Source organism: Pempheris klunzingeri, chromosome 16 (genome assembly GCF_042242105.1).
Source record: "Pempheris klunzingeri isolate RE-2024b chromosome 16, fPemKlu1.hap1, whole genome shotgun sequence".
NCBI classification, from domain to species: Eukaryota; Metazoa; Chordata; class Actinopteri; order Acropomatiformes; family Pempheridae; genus Pempheris; species Pempheris klunzingeri.
This window is the reverse complement of record NC_092027.1, coordinates 11773476-11787943: the sequence shown is the minus strand read 5'-3', so window position 1 is coordinate 11787943 and position 14468 is coordinate 11773476. Positions and strand designations below refer to the sequence as shown.

The 14468-nt window shown below is 42.0% G+C and overlaps 1 protein-coding gene across 1 annotated transcript in view; it reads right to left on the bottom strand.

Annotated features, from left to right (window-relative positions):
• Positions 1 to 13877, bottom strand: part of ripor2 (RHO family interacting cell polarization regulator 2) — a 56254-nt gene extending 42377 nt beyond the window's left edge. Inside the window, exon 1 of the mRNA XM_070846975.1 lies at positions 13784 to 13877. Coding sequence (XP_070703076.1) covers positions 13784 to 13862 — 79 coding nt within the window. The 5' untranslated portion in view covers positions 13863 to 13877. The remainder of the gene's footprint in view (positions 1 to 13783) is intronic.
• Between the last annotated feature and the right edge of the window lie 591 nt (positions 13878 to 14468).

Here is a 14468-nt window from a genome sequence, read left to right as displayed (position 1 = left end):
AGTTTGTGTTTGCAGCGCTCCTCCTGAACAACGGCGAGCCAATGAGAGGCGGAGGATGTCACAGGGAGGGTGGGGTTAAAGTCTTGTTTTGCGGCCCAACGCTCCCTTGTGTGTGTGTGTGTGTGTGTGTGTGTGTGTGTGTGTGTGTGTGTGTGTGTGTGTGTGTGTGTGTGTGTGTGTGTGCGTGCGTGCGTGCATGTGTGTGGTGGGGTCGCTCGTGCGTGTTGGTATATTTGCGCGCGGCCTGGAAACATGATTCAAGACTGGAGTGTCCCTTTGTCTGTGTGTCTGTCTCTTAAAATCAAAAACGCTCATTTGATTCTAAGTGACAGACACATTTGGATGAATTTAAGGTTGCCACACTGCCAAAGCTAAATTACATATTCCAATTTAATGGCGAGATTAATGACCTTTTCACAAGGAAATCAAAGCAAAAAAAGTTAATGATATAAGAAGAAAATTAAGACCTTAGAGTCTCTGTCTCTTTCTCTTTATTCTTACTTTGACAAGCAGAAGTAAACTCGATGCCAACCAGACACTGAAACCAACACACGTACACAATGCACAGAGGGTGAGAGGTGATGGATGGTCAGCCAGTGTCAACAGCAAAGTTCACGTAAGGATTACTAAAGAAATTAAATTGGAGTTTTCCTACTTTTTCTTTTCTATATTGATATGTTACTCAGTTGTATAAATGTGTTTGTGCTGTAAAATATAAATATAAATGTGTTTGAGGACATTTAAAAATGTTTAATGTGTTACTGTCAGTTATAATATGTAAACGGCATACTTTGAGCCATAATTAGTAAGGATGTCGTCTACGGCCCTGCACACACAGACATTGCAGTCTCTGTCTTGCAACCGGTCTTGTGCTCTTTTTGCGCACCAGTCTGGCCTACAGGGCGAATCCACGCCTGAACACCAGATTTAACCAGCTGTCACCTTCTGAACTGTCTCTAACAGTTCTCTTTGCCCTTGTACTCTAGACAGCAGCGGGGCCATTTTTAGGAGAGTGAGCTGATACGTTTTCAGCCTCGTGGGTTTAAATTTAAACCTTTCATGTTCGCTTGGACGTTAAGCCCGACTTTTGCAGTGCGAGCTGCCTCATTCTGCAGCGTGTTACCAGCGCATGAAAGAAGTTTTATTTGTCCTCGTAAATGTATTGACAAGTTGTGAAAATGATGATGTGATTATCTGTGGTTACGCAACTTAACAACAGGGGCTTTTTGAAAAATTGCTTTTCCAGCCCGTTCACCTCAAGTGAGTTTAAAGTGATTGCCTTTCCCTGGACAGCAAGCAAGATGCACACCGAGTCACATGGATGGGAACCATGAAATACGCACACACTTCCATCTTTATGAGCTACAAACAGCGTGAAACACACATGCTGCTGTTTTTAACTACATTTCTGTGGGACAATTTGGTGTTATGTAGAGTGACGCTTCTTGAGGTGCTCCTGCCAGCATAATTGCCCTCCATAAGTGGATATGCTGTTCCGCTGAGTCCATACAAATCCAATTGAGCTCGCCCTTCCAAGAAGCAAAGGGAGCAGAAAATGGCTTGTCCCTTTTAATCCATCAGCTTAGTTTTAGTAGAGGAAGGGATTTCATAATGACTCACTGATATGATTAATCTTAAAGGGAAGGTTTGAGGATTTTTCACCTCTGGTCCTTCATCTTAGTGTACAGATATGGCGAGAAAATTAACTTTGTGTTTTTTCTGGACAAGTTTCCAAAGGGGAGATACTGATACGTTTGCCCGCAAAAGCAGCAACATAAATCTATGTTAATTGGTAGAAATGGCTTCAAATGCTGTGAATGTCGTTGTTGTGAGAAACTGTGGAAGCGCAGGAAGGATGTAAAGCATCAAGAAGAAGCTCCATACTGACAACTGTGTAAAGTCCACCTGCTGAGGTAAACCACGAGATGTAGTCGAAATCTCTGTTAAAGCTAGTAAGAGGTCAGGTATGAACTTTCATGCAGACTGATGAGTTGTCATAACACAGTAAGTTGTCATAAACACTAAAGTGATGGGCTTGATGCTGGGAATTCAGCTGCTGTGATGGAGATATAAATGGCGTAAGGAAGAAAGGAGTTAATACAGAAATCTGTATGCAGAGAGAAAGATGATGATGGGGAGAGAAGAAAGAGTGAAATAAATATACTGCATATTCAGAGCAGTGGGCAGAGTTACACAAAGAGCCAGAGAGTGGAAAATGAACTCTCACTGAGAAACTGAATAAGTGTATGTCCCAAAATGTCTAACTATTTCTTTATACCAGATGCGACAACATAGTAATGTACTTCTAAGGGCCTTTTCCCTTCTCATAGCCCCTTAATGCACAAAGAATTAGAAGCAGCAGCTGATCCGCAATCAGCGAGCTTCTCCTCCTGAGGCTGCCACATAAATTCAGTCACACACATCAACCAAACTGACCCCATAGCGGTCCTTTTCTGTCCCACTATCTTTCTCTGATTAGTCCACTGTTAAATGTTGTGTGGGGAGTCATAGTTCAATTGCAATGTGAAGCATCACTCTCTAAAAAATGTAAAAGCACACACCCTACTTTCCTCTGTACATTTTAGTGTGAAACGCTGGGTAGAAAACATTCAGGGAACTCTGTGGGGTTTCTATAAGCCCCTCAGCTGGAACAAACACACACATGCACACACACCCCTTTCTCTTCCTCCTTGACTCTCAGCTGCTGAACAGCTCAGCCTGTCATTATGGCTGTCATCAACAGCCCCTGACTAGCAGCTATATTTACTGAAGAACCAGTGCGCACAAACACAGCCACTGCAGACATATACACTCACAAAGAGAGGACCATACAGACTTATACCTATACACAGACATACAGAGACACACAAACAGATACAGATAAAATAAGCAGCTATTCACAGTGGCTGCCAATCAAAATCACATCATAATCATTTAGCATTGGGTCATCGGCTTTAATCTTCTCAAGATTTTTCTCGGGAACCATAGATTTCATTCTGGCTCTCAAACAGAGTGATGAGCGAAGTAACGCTGGGAATTTTAATCAACTCAACTCTCTATTAACTTCAAGGTCAGTTCTGTATTGTCCATCTTTCCCCTCGTACTCCCCTGTTTCCATCCAACATGATGGGAGAAAAAGGAAAAATGACTTCATTACCTCATTGAGTAAATATCTACATTGCAACATATAACTATATAACAATAGTATGTGTTGGAAATTGTTACAGAAAATCTACATAACTTGTGTGCCATATTACAGCCAAGCCTTACAGAGGCAGATCGTTTAATGAGCCCGTCCCATCATCTAATACCTGCACCTTCACAAATTCCAAAATATCAAGATCACCCTTTCACTTTCATCTCTTATGACACTGTGGATAAACAAATGTGACAGTTTCAGGGAGGATTGTTTCGCCAAATAAACTGAGTTTACAGTGACTGTCACTCCCTCCCTCCATCTCTGATGTGGTCCAGCTCGCTCACAGAATATTCACTAGCTTCAATAAAACACACTCAGATTTGTTTAGTGCTCTCTGTTCAACCAACTATATTAATCATAACTGTAAATAATTGGATGAATATAACCAGTATGCACTCAGGTATGTGTGCTCGCTCGTCAGTGCACACCCATTCATTCACCCATTCACAGCATGAATGACGTCAGCTCCACTGACCTTCCAGCAGAGCAGCACCTTTCCTTCCGTACCAGCGACAACTGCTGTTGGTCACCACCATGGATCTCCTGCTCCACTTGTAGCGTGGCATCGCTCGCTCTACCTCCAATTTGTCTCTGTTGCATTCTGTTTTATTCCGAAATCTGTACTCCCGCTCCTTTTCTCTGAACATGTTCTTCGTCTCTGTCTGACAAACGTCTGACCACTAAACCAGGATGAGTCAGAGAAGCCACATGACTGGAGGGCAGGAAGGTCAAGTCGAAGGGATGTACAGGCACAGCTGACGGTGTGTGTGTGTGTGTGTGTGTATGTGTGTGCCAGAGTGAGAGTGTGTGGCACTAAAATATCTGAGTGCTTCTCCGGTTACTAACTCAGCTCAGGTTGACTCATTGTTGGACTTCCCTGGTTGTAAATGCCGAACTTGAATCCAAGTAAAAGTCTGATGTTGTCGATGCATGTACGCAGCTCTGAATACACACAATACATTAAAAGCTTCTATATGTCTGTACAAAGCTGCATTTTCTTGTGTCTGTACAGACGTGAACCAATTACAAGCTTGTCTACAGCCCTGTGGCATGGCTCCATGCTGAGGCTCCTTTGCTCTATAATGACATGTTGCTTGCTGCAGGTAGAGTCCCTGCACCCCCACCCTCTCCCTTGAAGGGCTAGAAGGCATGTCACTGGCCTACAGACTGCAGCCTTCCTTATTAACAGTTTTCTAAATTAGTGTCTGACTAGTTTTATTATCTAAAGCTATTTTTTTTTATCTCACATGTGGTTCAAATGACTATAAGTAATGTGAAAGGCTTCACTCATAGTAACAAACCCACGGAGAATCACTGTCACATAACTGTGCAGCTCCCCTCAGCTCTACGGCGCTTTTTAGTCTCCTTTTGCCTTAACTTTGATTTTCAGGCACGTGAACTCCACTCTGATCAGTCCTGCAACCGTTTTCAGCGATAAACGTTTTGATATATCTACTGAAGGCTACTTGCCCAACAGTAGACAGACAAAGTTAGGAACTAGCTGGGGAAGGAAGTTGAACATGTAGCAGCTTATGCGTGTTGCAGCAAATAAATGATAACATTGCGCCATATGTGCTAGATATGTAAAGAGTTTCCTTCTGCTCTCAAGAAACCAAAAACTCAATAAATGCATCTTTTAAAATGCAGGCTCATTTTACAAATAAGTGGATGAACTTTTGTTATCGGGTATAACTGTTTCTTAACTACACTGAAATAAAAAGTTGGACTTTTTTACATCTCACATACAATAATGCACGTTTCCAGCTGCCCCATGAAGAGCACAACTTGATCCCTTTTTCCCACCTGGTTATCCCTCTATAAGGAGTCATGGGTGGTCTGTTACGTTTCACGCCTTAAACAGGGTTACCTCATTGTGAGAGTTTCCAAACCACTAAGTGTAAACCTCGCACGCCCAGTGTTGCCCGCAGCACAGATTGTCATGGTAACCACATGGGAACTGTAAAGGTTAGCAGTACAGCGATATAAGCAACATGTAAACATCTGTGACCAAACAACTGAGACCAGTTTACACTTACAGCTGAGTCAAAGAAGGAACGATTTCGACTGTTGCATCATCTGGCTTACTGAACATTGCGCCATTAAAACAATCACCTAAAAAAGGAAAGCCACTTTTCCTCTCTTTTAGGCTTACCCTTTATTACTCCTCCCATCAGTCAGTGAAAACTGTAGAAAATAACAACAGTTGGAGTCTTTTGGCAAAAGTAGGTCAATGGAGCCAACTGTCAGATGCAGGAAGAGGGAGATGAGGAGCGGTCATATTCCAGCTACAGTAGGTCCCCTCAGGTCAGAGCTATTCCCAACACAGAGCGGCCACTGACGCACAAACTCCAGTACTGTCACGTTCATCAGTGTGTTGTATCGCTGTGGACAGAGATGACATCTGTGGACAGACAGTGGAGGTGTATGTGTGGGTGGACTGTCAGTGTGCCAGTGTTGAGGATGGAAGACTACACTTATGTGTGTGTAAAAGGTTGCAGAGGAGTCAGTGTGTGTGTGTGTGTGTGTGTGTGTGTGTGCGTTTTATCATAGGGCAAGTGGATCAAGTCAGTTTTAGATCATTCTCCAACCTCTAGCAGTGACCTCCTTGGCTCTAACTCCACCCATCCTGTCCTATATGCCCACACTGAAGCTCTGAGATCAGATTTTCCACTGAATCAGATCATCACCCATAAAATGATCACAACACCGTTGACAAACATTGACTGACAGCTTTGGGAGGAGGCAAGCTACTGTATTCGTGTCTCATATAGTTGAGCTCACGTTGACAGACAGCAATGAGCACTGATTAAATTATTTGTTAGTCAGACTACAACACTTGGGGCAAGATCATGAAGTAATATAATCATGCTCAGAAATATCAGGGTTTTCACCTGTAAAATATCCTTGGATATGGATAAAAAGATTCTCAGTATGTTAAGATCAAACAAAAATCCATGTAGCATTCATGACAGATATTTCCTTTAAATCTACAGTCTGAACATGTCAGTTTGCAGACCTAAATCCCAATGACCAATACTTAATCACATGACCAAATCATTCTTCATCACCAGGAAATAGTCGGTACTCCATTTCCCCAGAAATATATTGGTTCCTGTTTTGGTGGGTTTTAAACCTGACACGCCTTGATAAGACATTTCTTAAGGTATTGCAAAATGACCCTCTGGATATTAAGATACTGTTGTCATACTGAACTCATGGTCAACAGTTTTTCTGTTGACTGATGCTGAATTATATTTAGTGACCAACTATCAGCTAGTTTCAAACTAGTGATTTGACTCAGCAGGGTTGCAAAAGCTAAGACAGAAGTAAAATGGTTGCTAGACAACATCAGCGGTGCTGTCCAGTCAAATTGAAACTATTCAAACTGTTGCATCAGGAACCGTAACAACTGAGAAATGTTGGTAAAAGCTAATAGTTAACGTTAGCCAGTGACTTAGTTCAATTCTGAAGCAACTGTAGACTGAAAATTCAAATTCAATCAACTATCTCAACTTTAACATCAAGAGCTGTAACATATCTGTCAGAAATGACAAAGTTTCAGAAGATGCAACCCGAAACAGCAAGAAATGCATGTTGAAGGGCTCTTCAGTGTCTATAATACTTTCTAATTCTTCGTCAAGGCTCTGGAAACAGGATCTGCTCACTGTGAGCCTGAGCATCGATGGGCATCATGTTGGCTCAGAGGAGGATACAGTTTCCTGAGGTTGGCCACACAAGGCAAGCCCAGACAAGAGAGTGAGAGAGGCATAGATTTGTGAAATCTGACCTGGTTTCTAGTCTTGCAGCCATGTCCATGAGCTCTGTATATCATGTTAATGCCCTGTGAGTGTGTTCCTACTGCTGCAGGCCTATCTGTGAGAGGAGGAGGGGGGGGGGGTCGCCTCCCCCATTTCACCCTCCGGGCAACAGTTGAAAGCTTGTACTGTAGAAGTGAGATAGATTTCATGTCATCAGGAGGATAATATAATTAGACCTCCTCAGAGCTCACATTTGAAGCTGTGATTTGATTAATACATACTCATGACTCCATTAAATTGAATACAGATGTAATTTAATTGTATTGTTTTCTCTTTGGCGTGAGCATCTCATCATAAGATACATGCATGAATTGAATAAGGCATGTCAGTTAAATGTTGTTTAAGTAACTATTAATGCTAGTCAATTGGTTAAACGTCTAGCAAACGTTAAGTGAACATTTAAAGTTCCCTCACTGTCAAAGCAGTTCAGATAAACCAGCAGCAGATCACCAAGCAGCATGTGGTAAATATAGTAGTTTAGAAACAGCTGTGTGTTATCTCATAGTTTTTATTAAAGATTTGTTATTTCAGTAAAGTAGCTTGACTAACGTTAATGCTGGATAACATTCTGGTAAGCTAGTAAAGCCAGATGCTACATGACTTATCCCTTACTTTTATATGTTTAAAGTTACTCAGAGCTATTAGAATTAGGAGTATTCTGTGAATGCTGCTTAAAGATATAGAACAAAATTAAAGCTGAATGCACAAAATATTCTGTTTTTTTGCCCTTATTCCAACAAAGACTATTCCTATAAAGCCGTTGACATGGCCAATTAAAACATTCCAGTAATATACCTGTTTATATGCGGTCTTTTTATATGCAGTTTTTTCCACTAATGACTGACTTGTTGGACAGTTTGAACACAGCCTCCCTCTGTCATTATTTCAACCACCATATCCAAAAATCAGTTGATATCAAAGTTTTAAAAAAAAAAAATGTTAAAAAGCATATGTTTGATACAGAATGAGGTCTAATTTGGAATATACAAACAGAATGCGCTGCTCATATGACTCCTGTCAAAATCACAATATTGTCATATTGGGAATAATAGTATATCAGTGTACATGTAAATGTAGTCAGTGTTATGTTAACAAACACCTGGCTGTACAGCTATTAGCCAGAGGTTGACAAAACTAACTTTTCAGGTAATGTACGTGGCTCAGTGTAGAAACCTTGTCTTCAAAGTTTGTTTCTTAGATTACCAGAGGAATGCTGCCCCACTACTACTGACCATCTGTCGCAATGAAAAAGTTCCTTCACTGTGGAAATCAGACATGCCTCCTTTAAGATAAGCCTGCATGTTGTGTCATGCCTTTAAATACTCTGGTTTGTTTTTTTCACTCCTTAAATCTCAGGTGTTCAGTAACATTAAAGAAAACCCCTTTGGCAAAGTCTGGCGCACAGGCTCAATGAGCACAGGTAAAGCACTAGATTAAAGCTTTAATCCCATTCACGTGTGGTGTCTAAACTTCATCTTGGTAGCTAGGAAATTCTGTGTAGGAACATTGGCTGGATGGGAAATCAATCTAAATGATTGACACGACATTGTTCCTGAGGGAGTTTTCAGAAACCAAACCAAAAAAAAAACAAACAAACAAAAGCTGTTGAGCCCAGCAATTAGTGGTTTTGTCATGCAATTGGTAGTCAGGGGAGGAGTCCTACGCATCCTATTGCACAAGAAACAGGAACAATACAAAGCATTCCTGCAGCGGAGCGGATAAACTTTTCCACATCCAGCACTACAGCCAATGACAGGGACTTAGCTGAGTTTAGCAGGCATAAAACTGCAAAGCACCAACATACAACATGTTTAAAAACACTCTCTATCTCAAGGCTGACACGCCAAAGGAAGACTTATTTCCTATGTGGTTCTGGAGAGTAAATATAATTCAGGGTGCTGCAAGGCCTCCATTTCTAGGAACTCCTCACTTGTGACAGAAAGCTCTGTGACGCCTGCTGACCTGACCCAGTTAGTCAAACACAAGTTTATTTAGACACCAAACACCAACGCTTCATACCAACCACGGCACCATTGATCTCATACTCAACTATATTTTTACTGTTATTAAAGTGCTACTGCTGCGGCGCTCCTTTGGGACACACTGCACACTTGTGCTTTACGTTTACGCTCTGTTTGCTAACTCCGCTGCAGAGCAAAATCAGGCTCTTTGTATTACTTATAAGGAAGAAGGAGTTAAAGAAGACATTGTGTTTATTTTGGTCTCAATGAGACTGCTGTGCACTTTTACTGATTGTTTCGCATGGTGTGGATATTTGCATCTGAGAAATGTTTCATGAAAGGCGGCTGTGCGTGTGTGCAGTGTGATAACAAGAGGAGAAAGCGGAGTTGTGGGAAAAACCACTTAAAGGCTTTAGCTCTAGTTTCAGGAAGATCTGAATGGAATCGTTCAAGTCAGATGGTTGTTGATGCAAAGGTGAGTTTGCAGAGGCTCATGGGTAATCATCAAGGGTAAACTGAGTCTTTGTTTGCAGTTTCCTGTGTCTGTGTTTCGTGGGTTTGGCCACTACCCCGCCCCTTTAGGAGACTGGCAGCAGGTCCCGAGTCTATTCAGTCCAATGGGAGAAGTGAACGTGATACCAGATCATAACCGATTCTTTTGCTGCAAAGTCACCAAAGTAAATATTGGACGCATTTACCGCATATCTTCTCTCTTTTTTCCCAAAACAAATCAGAAGAAAATTAACTTTGCTTGAAACCTGCCTTTGTCTCAGGAACATACTCGCAAGATGTGGCAACACATATTGTCCCTGAACCGTCTAAACTACAGCGATAGACTGGACTAGACTGGACTATCATATATTTCTATCATCCAAAGGTTTCATCTAAGCAGGCCTGGTGATCCCAGTGACCCAAGAAGCCAAAATATTAATCTACATCTTTAAGGTCAGTTCACCCAAAACTACAAAGATAAATAAACCAACATATTTTCCTCATGTAGTTCTGGTCGTATTGGGCCACAAACATAGATTCTAGTTTGATGTGATCCCGTTTCTGAGATCTCTCCCTCCACCCTGGCCTGATAACTGACTGAATTGTGACTTCATTATTTTAGCCTGACACCGCGTTCATGTTGGCAGAGGTCTAAACTACCGGCACCCCACAAAGCAGGTCAAATGTTGTTTGTGAGGCTCACAGCATTGAAAAATGACTTTTAAAAAATTCAGTCTGTCTTTCCAGAGATAATATATGCCCTTGTTACTGTGGATAATCCATATACTTGACTGTGGGCACAACTCAAAATAAAACCTAAAATATCTGCATGGATAAATACCTCTAAAGGCAAGTGAGGGAATATGTTTGTTTTTTTTAATTCTGGGTGAATTGCCCCTTCAATCTACACACAAATCAACCTACCTACTATTTATTGACTACCTCAGTATGCTCAGAGCTCTGTGGTAAACTGTGTATATCTACATGAAACCACGTTTTTAAATACAAAGGGCACACTCCGGTCAACACGTGCCCCAAATTTCATAGGTTTTAAAAGGCCATCATGAATCCATTTTCATCTCTCTGCAAAGTAACTACTTTTTGCTTTGACAAACAAAAGGGAGCACCGAGGCGGGGAAGAAGCTAAAACACATTGTTCCCTCTGAGTAAAGCTAACCGAGCCTTTTTGCTAATTCATACGACCTGAAGTGGACTCACTGAGAGAGTGAGAGCGGAGGAGAGGGAGGAAAATGTGATCTGCTCTGTTCAGGCACTCTGACATTTCTGCTGCCAGGCTAAAAGTAGTGCTCCTTTAGTCATAATTCAATTTGCTACAGTACAGAAGCAAAAGAATGACAGACTAAACATGCCATATACAAGCTACTGTCTGTGATACTATACAAAAAATCTGATACACTCCCTTTTGATTACAGCAACCCTCAAGTCAGTGCCACGTGTAGCTAATGTGCATAGTTAGAGTAATACAGTGTAATTTCATGCATTTTACAGCTCTTCCTACACTTCTACACTGCAGCGCTGACCAGTTGCTTCACAGCAGGGAGGTTCCAGGTTCAATGTTTTCCCTGTGCTTGGGTGGGTTCTCTCCAGGCTTCCTCCCACAGTCCAAAGATACGCAGATAAGGTAAATTGGTGACTCTAAATTGAGTGTGAAATTGTGAAATTGAGTGTGAGCGTGAATGGTAATCTGTCTGTATGTGTCGGCCCTGTGATTGACAGGCGACCAGTTCAGGGTGTACCCCACCTGTCGCCCAATGTCAGCTGGGATTGGCTCCCAGATTGGGATTGGCTAAGGATAAGCGGTATGGACAATGGTTAATGTTTAATGGATTGCCATGAAATATTACACATACATCCATGGTGTCATTGATGAGCCCCTGACCTTTCTGTTAGTACTACCAACATGTCAAAGTTTTCACTAATGTGGTGAAATTTTGATCGGCACACAATTTGTTGATGTACGACGATGTATCCTAGAGAATTTGGTGATCCTCCATGAGTTTGACTTTTGTGCTTTTTGAGTGAAATATTGGATGGTCTGTACAGACATTCATGGGTTAGGGTTGCATGTCCATGTCCAATTCAAGAGAGATTTTTCCTGTTTGCTTTGTTTCATTAGAATATTTTTTAGAGGCCTAAAGAGATAAGCCTACTCAGTATTTTACAAGTAATATACAACAATTGGAGAAAAGCTAAGAAATAAGTGTTCTATATTTCAAGCGTCAGTAATCATCTAGTGACTCCTTAGGTTCATCTTGTGACCCCCTCACAGCAGGTGGAGAACCACCACATAAGACTGTTGGGAAATCACACATCCCACACAAGCTGAGTACATTCAACACTGAATCTATTATTGTGTGTAGAAAATATTTGCAAATGACTACAACTAATGATTTAGAAAGAAAATAGGCCAGTGGTAGTAAATTTGCATTCAGCACCAATAAGAATGAAACACTCGAATATTCAACACAAAGCACACAGTATAATTTCCATCACTAATCCAAAGAGATAATTAGAACAGAAAATACAAGTGATCCATATTCTGCAACCTTCAGCTGCGTCTCTGAATAAACACACTGATGCCTGCTGGCGAACCTCTCCATGAATCTGAGTGCTGTGATTGGCTGGTTTGTTGCAGAGAGTCATCTGACTGCTACCTCCTGGCTGTGTTGTTCAAAGGGAACGTCACATTATCATCGGTGTATCTCAGTCAGAAGTGGGTCAGTGGAGGCATTAACATACATTACACACAAAATGATGCAATATCTGGGAATATCCCTCTTCTCGCTGTCCACTGATCATCAGTGGAGCTGCTGCAGAGCACTCAGAGCCTAAATATGTCCCAAAATGTGTAAATATGCTGGTGTTGATGTGTGCAATACAAGCAGTTGGTGTGCACTTAAACACTTCTATGAGCAGTTTGAATGATAATACATGGCAGAGCTGTGTGTGTGTGTGTGTGTATGGTTGACCATTTTGTCCCTGGTGTGTCTGTGTGTGATTTAAAGTAGGAAAAAGGGGATTCGTCACAGTTAAAGGAATAGTTCGACATTTTGGGAACAATGCAAATTCAACAGGAATCTTCATACCACTCCCATGTTTGTTCAATATAAAGCTACAGCCAGCAGCAGGTTAGCTTAGCTTAGCCTAAAGACTGAAGGCAGTGGAAACAGCTAGCCTGACTCTGTTCACAGGTGTGTGCCAGCGCCTCTTAAGCTCAGCAATTACCGCATTTTTTTCTGGTTGTTTAATCTGTACAAAAACCATTATATAAAAATGCAGAGCTTGCAATGCAGCCTGCTCCTCATCTCTGCTTGAGGCTCAAAGCTACATTAGCTGTTACTAGCATTCACAGCAAAACCACAGTGGATGAAATGCTGAGGTTAAGTTGCATTGTGGATAATGGAGGCACCAGGCTGAATAAAAACAGACAACATCTCTGGTTCTGCTGCAAGTTTTGTCCATCACAAATTGCATTATACTCAGAGTGACATGATAAATGCTGGCACAATCTATGACGCATCATTATCCATAATGGTTTTTCCACAATTCATGTCAGAGATCATTTTTGAAATGGCTGCAAAAAAAAGAACAATATTCAGTTGTGCTTTTTTCTACCTATGAATAATCATCAGTCCTGCTGTAATTCAGCCGCTCATCACTCATCCACGATCCGGCTGAGAGAAGGTTATGATTACAGTTGGGTTTAAAATAAAAACACTCACATAAAGTACACATTGAAAAGATTTTCTTGTGGTACATAATGCTCGGTTAAAAACATCTGCCTGTTATACAAAAACGCCCACACTGCAGAGGGCACGGCTCCTCTCTGCTTTCTAAAATGGGTAAAAGTTGAAAAATCAATAAGCAAACTCTGCACAGAGCTCCTGCAAAGGGGAAACTGAGACAAGTGTATGAAGTTCTCGTTAATGCATGATTCATTGCTATGACTAATTATTACAGTCGTTGCATGTGGACACCACTGAATAAGACTTTATCTCGTGGCACACTGAGGCTTTTCTTCTTCTTCACAAAGATAAATCAATGTTTTGGTGGTAATTTTTTAGTTTCAGCGTGTGTCAGAGCCTACTCAACCATGCATCAAACAAAACCCACCCACACAGCTGTAGAGGTCCCTCTGGGCCTCCCTTCAGCCATCACCTTTACCCTAATTTTAACCCTGATCACAACCACAAGTCACAAACCAACCAGTCTGACCTCGCTGTAGATCTGCAGCCCACCTGTAAACCCACGCCTGTTTTCACACTTTACAACTGACCCCTTGGCAAGCCTACCGTCCTCGTAGAAGACATCCTCCGCTTCCTCACGCATCATCTCATCCAGGTCATCCTCTGCAATGTCGGTCATAGCCATCACTACTCCTCTTCTTCTTCTCTCCCCCTCGTCTCCCTCGACTGAGTAATCGGAGCTTCAGAGAGAGCGACTGGGCTGTAAAATTGAATCAACACCGGCTTGGCCTCTTCGCTTCAAGCGACAGTCCGATCACCGGCAGGCTCTTCGCTCGAGTAGCAGAGGACTGGGACTGAGCCGAGCTTCAGCTCTCTGCACCAGGATGTGTGTGTGTGTGAGTGTGTAAATGGCAGGTGAAGTGTGTGTGTGTGGGTGAGAGAGAGGACTCCCAGCGACCTTCACCAAGTTTTAGCAACAGTGCTGATTTCATAACATCCTGTGCAAAGCTGAAGTGAGAGTGTGCTGTTTGGAGAGCACTTGTATGAGTAAGTGTGCGCATGTGTGTGTGCGTACTGTACGGGGAGGGTCAGTGGTGTGTGCCTGTGTGTGTGCCCATATGCACAGTATGGCTCTCTACAGTGAGTCAGCTCGAGAGGCAGGAGATTAACAGGAATAATTAGACTCTGTACTTCGAGCCAGAAAGGACAAGCAAAAAGGTGTGAAAATGTGTGTTTGTGTGTGTGTTTGTATGTACATCACATGGCGTGTGAGATGTGAGGCTGGCTATAC